Genomic DNA, 10,502 nt, shown 5'->3' on the forward strand with positions numbered 1-10,502 from the left:
TCTCTGCACTAATAATGAAAAGTATTAGCATCAAACAACACCCTTGTCTAATACCTGTATTGTAAATTCCCTTATCATAAATCTTTACACTAACATTATGTCTTGTATATGATTCCTTTACCAGTCTTCTGTCCTTCCAGTCTACACTAACATATTTCATGTGTTTCTGGAGAATAATCCAGTCAAGTCTGATTAACAAAAAAATGACAATAATTTAGATCCTCCAACCCATCCATAAGTGGCTCACAGATCAAAGTAAATATTACTTTTCTCATTTTCAATTTAATAATATTCTAATTTAGCAGTAGCATACCTTTTCTGTCTAAGCAAACAGTACTAAAGACCCAAACACAGACCAAAAGCTTTCCTGCATGATATTAAATTTCCCCAAAGCAAGAATCTTCAACTGCTACCATTACCCTTCTGTGCTTCACCCCAATTTTGTTCCTTCTACTAATCATGGCACTACAAACCCTCCTACAAAAAGAAGCCCAGACAAGGATGAAAAACAATTAACACAATTAATTACCACATTTTACACATCTCATCTTTTCCCCAATAAGTCTGTCGTTTAAAAAACCTACCCATTCTTTTTTGTCGCTGCATAGCCTCTCCAGAAAAACAGCATTCATTAAAATGTTTCCCTGGAAGGAATGTGAACCAGCACGATAAACACCACAATATTACTAAGAAAGAACTCTACAATAATTCTTCTAACCAAATTTTGTAGATCAGCAGCCTTCATACAAAACCAACATGCATAACTAATCGAATACAAAAAATATATAAACCAAATGACAGCTATGGCACATACACAAAGTAGACATGCAAACAAAACATGCCCATGGCATCCACAACTGAAACATAAAACCACACCATCATTTCACACTGGAAATAATATATTAGTACTTTTCATCCTTTGAGATTCCGAAATGCTCCCCATAACATCCTCTGATATGTTGCCTCTAGTTTCACAGGATGACATGTTGGTGTTACAGAAGTGTGTGATTCCACCCAGCTGCTTTGATCCATGACGCCATCAAGATGGTGGGCACACCTACTTCCAGCATACACAATATGGCAACCATAATGTCACTACATATATATGTGAACAAAAATAAAAACAGCACGAGAATATTTCACTCCAGCAATAAAATGAAACTAATGGAACAACCACTGGCAGTAAGGGGTTTAAGGCAGGGACAAGCTAAATATACAACAATAAGAAAAACAGAACCACCCCAAAACAAGTATTATACAATTAAACACGAAAAATTCCCCACATTCAACCTAATGCTACAAACATAAAAACTACAGGAATCATACATTTCACTTGACCAACATAGCTCAAAAATAGCTCTCAGTACAAAAAAAAAAAAAAAAAAAAAAAAAAAAAAAAAAAAAAAAAAAAAAAAAACAATATACACAACTCCAAAACATTGATTAGCAAATTTCTCTTGACCTATATAGCTCAAACAAAGCCACGGATGCCTAGAACCCAAACACAACTCAAAAATTCCAATGTCACAATTTTCACATAACCTACATAGCTCTAACGAAGCTAACAATACCAAAACCCCACACACAAATTGAACCCCCCCCCCCCCCAAAAAAAATCCACTTGACCGACTAAAATGCAAACAAAAAACTTTGACACTGAAACAAACAAACTATAAATAATGCACTAACATCCAAACAAAACAAAAATTACTTGTCAAATAAGCCACCAGTGACTACACCTACATTGTCCCTCGCTACACACATCCTACACTTCACACAACCAGTATACACTTCCCTACAGAAAGAAAACCAATGCAACCCATCTCACACACTCATTCCTGTCTTATGTGCACAAAAATGTAAACAATAACAAAAGTAATATGTAAGTAAAGCAATCTCTCTGTTGGCCAACTTAGATTTCTCGAAACAGGTCCCTCGTAGTATAGCTTGCCAAACATTGTCACAGTGACAACGCCACATGTACAGGACACTGATGTGAGAAGCCGAGGCCATAGTCAACTTCATAATCTCATTACCTACATGACACCTCATGTAGTCTGCAATCAAGCCAAACCCTTGCAAAAACCTTACGGTCATCGTCATACCATTGACCAGTGTGGAGTGAACACTAAATTTTTCCATCTTCCCCATTGCTAACAATAAACACAATTCCTTTACATTTTGGATCAGAAAAAAATCCACACTAATCATATCTAATGCAAACATGAATGCATAAACCCACCAAACAATAAATTAACTCACTGGTGATACAGCACACTCTTCCAAAACGTCACGCAGCACAGCATACTCACGTCGTGGGTCAAAGCAGATAAGTGGCATCGAGCACTTCCCTTGTCCTGACATGTTGCCAATATTTGATAAATACGACTGTACTTGTGTCCCTTGTAAAGTTTAGGACAGCTACCTACTAATAAGTAGGCCTTTAAGCTATTAAAAATCTCGGCAATAGTTATAAAATGGTCCTTCCTTAGATTTGTATCACATTAAGTATGATATATCTACCTAATATGCACCAGTATACCCACTGGAGGCTTGTCTATTGTGTAATATATGTTCTCTGAATGTTTTTCAACTGCCTGGGACTTGTGTGTTGAAGATCAATATAAAAACTTTTTCAATGTGATGAAAACCCAACAGATTTCACAGCAGTTAATGTGAACAAAACATGCAAGTTCATTTCAAATACCAGTAACAACAGTATGTCTAACAAGGGACATTTTAAATCTGAGAGCAGAAAACTTTTAACAAAACTTAATATGAAAACTGATATGTCTGAGCAGCAGGCTTTGAGTGCAGAGCATGTGTATGTTTTTGCTCCAGGTTATGAAAACATCTGATTAGCCGACAGTGCTGTGTCAAAACATATGATGTCACACAAAGAGTGATTCAACACATTTAAGCCAATTTCATCGGATGACTCGTTTCATCAAATTCGAGACAACTTGACCGTCAAAGCAGAAGGCATTGGATCAACTGGAGTATTGTAATTAGTTGAACACAAATTGCAACCTCACACTTTGAAACACATATTATATATTCCTAAGCTAAAGAAAAATTTATTTTCAGTGGGATCAGTCGCAAAAAGAGGAATGAAAGTTATTTTTGATGACAACAGACTACCAGTTTGCAGTTCAGGTCTAATTGCAGCACAAATTAAGATGGACAATCAGTGTTATCACATGTTGTTTAAATGTCCAGGTGTACTACAGGCAAATCCTGCTTCCCTGAATTCCACCATGATCTGGAATGACAGACTTTATCATTTCAGTGATCTCAAGAATGTGGCTGGTCTGAACTTAATACCTGGTTTCAATTTGAAGAAAGTTGAAAATCTTCATTGTGAACCATGTTAGTATGGCAAGATGAAAAAAAAATCTTTTAATTCAAATTTGGAATTAAGATCAAGTTCCTGGTGAATTTATTCGTGTAGATTTGAGTGGATGGATGAGAAAACGATTTCTTGGAGGTGCACAATTGAACAGAGTTTTCAAGGATGATTGCACTTCATACAGGTTCATGTATTTTCTTAAAAGTAAGCACAATACTTTCCCTGTATTTTTGGAATGTCAGAGACTGATTGAAAGACAAACTGGAAACAAAATCAAAGTTCCAAGAAGTGACAATGGAACTGAATTCATAAATAAGCAATTTGAAGATTATTTCAAACAAAATGGTATAATATATGAGAAAACAAGTCCCTATACATCACAGCAGAATGGCCAAACTGAACAAGAAAACAGGTCCATTGCTGAGTGTGCACGCACTATGTTATTAAGTGCTGACTTGTCTCACGAACTGTGGGCAGACGTAGTAAACTGTGCTGCATATATCTTAAATTGCCAACCATGTAAAGCAAATGACCATGTTACCACTCCTTCTTTAGGACACATGTGGAAGTTTGAATCAGCAGCATACATACACATGCCTGATAAATTGAGATCAAAATGGGATAGTAAATCAAAGAAATTGATCTTGGTTGGTTATAATGGGTATAGTATCAATTATCGCCTCTACAATCCTAATTAAAAAGAAAAATTACAATCTCCTGCAATGTCTCTTTCAATGAAGAACAAACCTATAGCTTAAACATAGAACAGAGATATACTGAATTTTACCTGGGAGGCCATGCTGCAGAAGATGTGCAGGAGGAATCTGAAGAGGATGATACTGGTGAAAAAAATGAAAGAAAATCAAAAAGATGTTCGGAAGGAATCTGAAGAGGGTGATACTGGTGAACAAATGAAAGAAAATCAAAGGATGAATCTGAGAGACCGCTCTAATCTGCGAGCACCTGCTCGCTTTCGGGACCAAGATATGGCTTGTTCTGCAATTATCTTTGAACCTCAAACTTTCGAAGAAGCAATGGCATCGAAAGAGTCATCAAAGTGGAAACAAGCAATGGAAGAGTAAATGACATCGTTGAAGAAGATCAAAACTTTGGATCTAGTACCATTACCACACAACTGCAAGGCAGTTGGATGTAAGTGGGTCTATCGTATGAAGCAGAATTTTGAGGGAAAAACTGACCGCTTTAAAGCTACATTATGGCAAAAGGTTATTCACAATGAAAAGGCATTGATTATGAAGAGACATTCTCTCCTGTGGTCCGATATGATTCAATCAGGGTTTTATTAGCCATAGCAGCTTCATAAGATATGGAAATTAGGCAGTTTGATGTTAAGACTGCATTCCTGAATGGGGATTTGAAAGAAGTTTACATACAGCACCCAAAAGGTTTTGTAGTAGAAGGCTCAACTAATGTTCACAAGCTGAAGAAGAGTATATATGGACTCAAACAATCACTACATTGTAGGAATCAAAAATTTGTAGTTTCTGACAATGTTTGGCTTTGTGCAACTGAATGTAGAGAAATGTGTGTTCCATGCTTTAACAGATGGCACTGATGTTTACCTGGCACTATATATGGATGATAGTTCGCTTATTTGTAAGTCTCCAAAAATACTGGAAAATGTTTTGACAGCACAGGGATCAATGTTTGAAATTACTGTGGGCAATAGAAAATACTTCTGTGGATTTGAAATTGAACAAAGCCCTTCTACAAAAGAAATCTATAGAGGTCAGCAAAGATACATCAATTGTTTACTTCAGAAGTTCAACATGGATGATTCAAAACCAAACTCCACTTCTTTTGATGTTGGAACCCTGTTGCACAGTGGGCAGTCTCCTGCAGACCAACATGAGGTAAAGGAGATGGGAAGCAAACCTTATTAGCAGGCAGTCGGCAGCTTAATGTTTGCAGCAACTGTCTCATGGCCAGACATCATGTTTGCTGTGAGCATGGTGATTGGGTTTTTACATAATCCCGGTCTTGATCATTGGCATGCTGTTAAAAGGATTATGAAGTATCTATAGCGGACCAGGTACCTGACCATAAGGTACAAAGTTGGCTCTACTGGACTGGTGGTCTACTCAGATGCCAACTTTGCTGGTGACTGTGACACTCGTCTGCAACAACAGGCTATGTGAGCTTGTCAGCAGGTGCGCCTGTGACATGGTGTTCATGTTGGTAGAAATGTGTAAGAAAATCAACAACAGATGCCGAATACATAGCAGCTTCAGTTTCTGCTCCTAAAGTTGTTTGATTGTGTGGTTTTCTCAGTGAACTTAGTTTTCAGTTAGACAAACCAACGACACTCCATGTTGACAATCAGAGTGCTGTTCACCTGTCTAAAGGCACAGAACATCACAAACACACCAAGCACATTGTCATTAAATTCATTATATACGTGAACATATTGAAAATAATGAGATTGTAGTCTATTATGTTTATTCTGATAAACAATTGGCAGACTTATTCACAAAACCTTTAACTATAGACAAATTGATACAAAACAGGAAAGCTCCGTCAATGAGGTCAAAACAAACTCAATAAAACAAGAGTGGAAGTTGGGAGTGTCGACAGGAGTGAGCCTCTTGTATTGAGGTTTCTTTTCTCCCTTATTTCTTTTAAGTGCACCAGATATTTATGTTCATTCTGTGTGCAGCCATGTTCTGTGACATTATAAAATTAATTTTTTTTTGTTTTATTGTTACTGTTACAGAAAGGAGCAATAAGTTATTCTTACTCCAATATACCATATTTCGCTCTGAGATTTTCTGCCAGACATAATTAAAGACCCATCTTAAAAATGAGTTTCCTCCTGAAAAATAGTTGTCAACTCTGGCTGTAAATTCTTTGTTTGAAGTGAATCTTCATCCACAAAGAAAAATTTTCAGTTTTGGGAAGAGATGGAGCCATATCAGGTGAATAAGGTAGGTGTGGCCAAACCTTAGTTCATGTAATTTTGCCATGGTGACAGCACATTTTTGATCCAGCATCAAGAGTCGTGGCACCCACCTTGCAGATAATTTTTTCATTTCTACTTCAGTTACAATGTGATACACCCTTTCGGATGACATCTGGCAAGCGTGAGCAATTTCACACACTGAATTTATCTTCGTTTCAGTTTCCACCATCAAAAGTGTGTTAAATATGACAAAGCATATTAAATATGGTACAGACAGACATGTGAATACACTACAAGAAAATATGTACCAACAATCTTTGTTTCACATTCACTTTCAGTGGCTTCATCAAATCAGAACCAAACCATCACCTTCCAACCTAACTTTGATCTCTGGTTACACAACAGATCGGACTGCTACCACAACCTAGATTTTAGGGAGGTGGGGTGGGGGAGCACTATAAAATTTTATCTCCACATAACTGTTATATGCAGAAATATAGCCACAGCTGTCTCAGTTTACTCTGCTTAATGAACGAAATAAGATACTGTACATGAAATGAAATTTTGTATATGAGCTGCTGAAAGGAGAATGTGCTCCTCTTGGAACAATCTTATATAATATGCAGTAAACTGATATAAATTTAAATATATAATACATTAATGTACAGTTCAATTCACAATTAAGTTACTTCATAATCCTTAATTAGCAGAGTTAGTAATATAGTATCAGGATGAAATTGCAAATATGCAGGAATGTTTTACTTGATGGTCACTGAAACATTAATACTGATGAACGCAGCAGTTATCCCAATGCTACAATTAGTACCATTAAATAACAGAAACGCACAAAGATTTCAAATAAAGTCAACCATCAAACTCACATCATCAGCATGATTAACAGATGCTCCTTCTGTCAGCAGGATTCGCACAACATCATGATGTCCACCAGCTGCTGCCAACAGCAGTGCTGTCTCACCCTCAGGCCCTTGCTTGTTGACACTTGCTCCATGCTGCAGTAGTAACTGCACAGTTGGCACTTGGCCATAAGAACTTGCCCACATCAGGGCTGTTAGACCATTTGTATCTGCAGCATCCACATCTGCTTCTGTCAATAATATTGTGCGTTAGCATAATACAGACAGCGCATTGAGCTTACTATGTTACGAATCACAGATAATTATTTCATAACATGAATTTATCACAAAGCAAGTATCCTTTTCTAAATGTGACTATGAAAAGGTTATATTCAAAGTAAATTACTAATACTTGTTCACAAACAGCATCACACTTTGGCAAAATCACAGTTGAGTGCCACTTAGCGTCTTCCAATGAATAGGTAAGTAATTTTCAAGACATGCAAGAGACAAATAACACATTTTTTTAAAATTCTCCTCCCAAAAGGGCTGTCAATGAGAAATGCCTGTTACTACTTTCTACGCTCTACTCTTTGAAACTTTTTCATTCACGACCGTTTACTAATTTTCAACACAACTACCATTAATATTTTTGTCATGATATGAACTTCTATAAAAACTACGGGTGCAGTTATACCTTGTCGTATATCGGCTTCATTTATTTCTCCAAGTCCTGCTCGGTGATGAAAACCGAGATCAACTTGTTCCGTCACTGGCGTTTCAGTTGGGATGTTCCCTCGTTGCAAGTTTGTCAGCACTGTAGTGGGCTAATTAGACCAATATCTGTATCTTATACTGAACAATAATGGAACATATTTCATTATAATTAAAACATACCTTGTACGGCTGGAAAGCACTTTTACGAGTACCATCTTGCCAAGATCTTGGAGACCATCTCATTTTTGTTGAACCATGGTTAACTGAGCTATCTCCGCTGTCTACTGATTTCGTTGTTATTTCACAGCCTACATTCTGTTTCTTGTGGCTGAGATTTTGTGAAAATTCTTGGCTCACATCCATCTCCCTAATACTCCTGTATTTATGTCATTCAGTGATAATAATGTCTCCCAATAAGCACTGACATACTCTACAAAGTAGCAATACGACCTAATTCTGCTGATAAGTCACAACCTCTTCATGAATTATCTTATCTTCGCAAATCCTATTCTTGAGCGTTGCTCGCATTTTGTACCACACTATTTTCTTTGTATTTACACAAGCATCACAGTGTTATTCGAGCACTAAACGTGGTTACATCGCAAACAGCAGCTTACAATAACAGACAGCTGTTGCGATACAGAATCCAAACTCTAAGAATGCTGTCACACATCAACATCCCATGTTTACATACTACCAATAACACTTTCAAAGATTGTATGCTAAGTTACAGCGAATAATTGAATACTTTCGCAGTGTACTGCGGAAAAAAGGAAACTCTTTGGGAGTTGTCTTCTTAATTTGATTGTAACGTGATTAATTCATCAAAATATTTATTATAAAGCAGTGACTCCCTTTGGAAAGGGGCGGTTGCTTGTTGGCTAACTCATTCATTTATTTGTAAATGCGGTACTTGGTATTGCACTTTTATTTTTCATTGGTGTTTCATCACCCTCGTCTAATATGGGCAGGGATGGACTGACAGAGGGGAAACATATCGCTCTTCTGTAAAAAAGCTAAAAATTCTACATTAAGACATGATTAAAGGATGCAAAATTACATTCGTTTCCAAAATAAGACGGTGGATGTTTGGTCCCATTTACACGAAATTACACTGCTGATTTTCTTTGCTTTTTATTTGAAATCAGAAAGATTGAAAGGTGAGTGAAAAGTAGTACTGCTCTTTCACTAAAAAGCTGAAGGAACTTCGTAGGAGAAAAATGGTTGTGACGAGTTGGGTATAAACATAAGGGTCGTTGAATAGTATCTATACAAATGATGGTAGGTGTTTGAATGGATGGTGAAAAGATGGAAAGCGAAGTGGTATGTGGGCAAATCCTAGTATAAATATGAGAGGCGATGTCGAAAGATAGAGAGAAACTGGGAAAGGGAGAGGATGATACGGAGTTGGATAGGTGAGAAGATATTATAGTTGATGGAATGGATAAATATAGCGATGGATTTCATCGTGTGAGAGGGGCAGTCGGTTGAAATTGCATGGGAATAGGGTGTGGAGTGTGCACAGGTGTAGGGTCAGTGGGATGGATTATTAATGTGTGGCTTCATTCCAGGATTTATGATAAAAGGGAAACCAGTGGAGTTGTCACAAACGAGTTTGCAGGTATGTGAAGATGTTCAGTGTTTGAGAGGAAAAGTAGGAACTAAATGAGATTGTAGAAGATACATAAGGGAGAAGGTAAACAGATGGGGAAAGTAAGATGGAGTGCATACCGTTCAAGGAGTTTGAGGTTAGCGCCTAATAAATAGGCAACACGGATGCAGGACAGAATAGGGTGGATCTGCAGTTTGTAAGTGTGAAGTACAGTGGAGGGCCACAATCCCCATGTGCAGCCAGTTAGTAGTTTTAGTATAGTATAGGTTTTCTGTTGTATGGTTAGTAGGTAAGACACACATGTTAGTTACTGGTCGATAGAGGTGGCAAAAAATAACGTAACTGATAGAAATAACCGGTTACTGAAAAGTAACGGTTACTGCGATAACCGTTCCTCTGATACAGGCAGTTATTTCAATAACTGTCTAATGTCAACAGTGTCTCGCGCCATCTGTTGACCGAAGATAGTACTACGCTTTCCCGTCAACTCATCGGAGATCTGGCTAGGAACTAAGGAGAGGGTAGACCATTTGGAAGGCGTTCTATAGGCCATGGGAATAACTGTGAGACTGCGCGCCATCTGTTGATGAGAACTGTGTACTATATCGTGCGCCTTCGTTACTTTTAGCACAAACAATTAAATAAAGTTAATGTCCGAGCGGTGGCTGATAGGAGCTGCAGTACAGGCATTAACAAGTACGGTCGTTCCCTTAAGCCACCGCCTCATATGTGAATTTAGCTTGGACGGGTTGTATAAAGAGTGGTACCATAAGGAATTCGAGCGACTATGGAAATAACTGTCAGAGATCCGTATTTTCCTCTGGCATTTATCGTTATTGGCTCACAGTTCTCGGTCTCTGGCAGCTATCGGGCTACCACAACAAGTAACCTGGAAGTTGGTAACGGAATAACTGTGTGTCTGTGTTCCTGATATAGTGACTCCAGTCTTAGACCCAGGTGATATTACAGAGACGATAGTTACTGGAGCGAACAAATATTTACGTACTTCTTCCGAAATAGCCGCTGGCCATCGCGAATGACAAATAACAT

At 37.7% G+C, this 10,502-nt stretch overlaps 1 protein-coding gene across 1 annotated transcript in view; it reads right to left on the reverse strand.

The window, feature by feature from the left end:
• Positions 1–8,540, reverse strand: part of LOC126262385 (ankyrin repeat family A protein 2-like) — a 43,541-nt gene extending 35,001 nt beyond the window's left edge. Inside the window, exons 1-3 of the mRNA XM_049958984.1 lie at positions 8,021–8,540; positions 7,821–7,950; positions 7,151–7,374 (exon numbers count right to left, since the gene is read on the reverse strand). Of these exons, the coding sequence (XP_049814941.1) occupies positions 7,151–7,374; positions 7,821–7,950; positions 8,021–8,203 (537 nt within the window). The 5' untranslated portion in view covers positions 8,204–8,540. The remainder of the gene's footprint in view (positions 1–7,150; positions 7,375–7,820; positions 7,951–8,020) is intronic.
• Positions 8,541–10,502: the final 1,962 nt, after the last annotated feature.

Source organism: Schistocerca nitens, chromosome 6 (genome assembly GCF_023898315.1).
Source record: "Schistocerca nitens isolate TAMUIC-IGC-003100 chromosome 6, iqSchNite1.1, whole genome shotgun sequence".
Lineage (NCBI taxonomy): Eukaryota > Metazoa > Arthropoda > Insecta > Orthoptera > Acrididae > Schistocerca > Schistocerca nitens.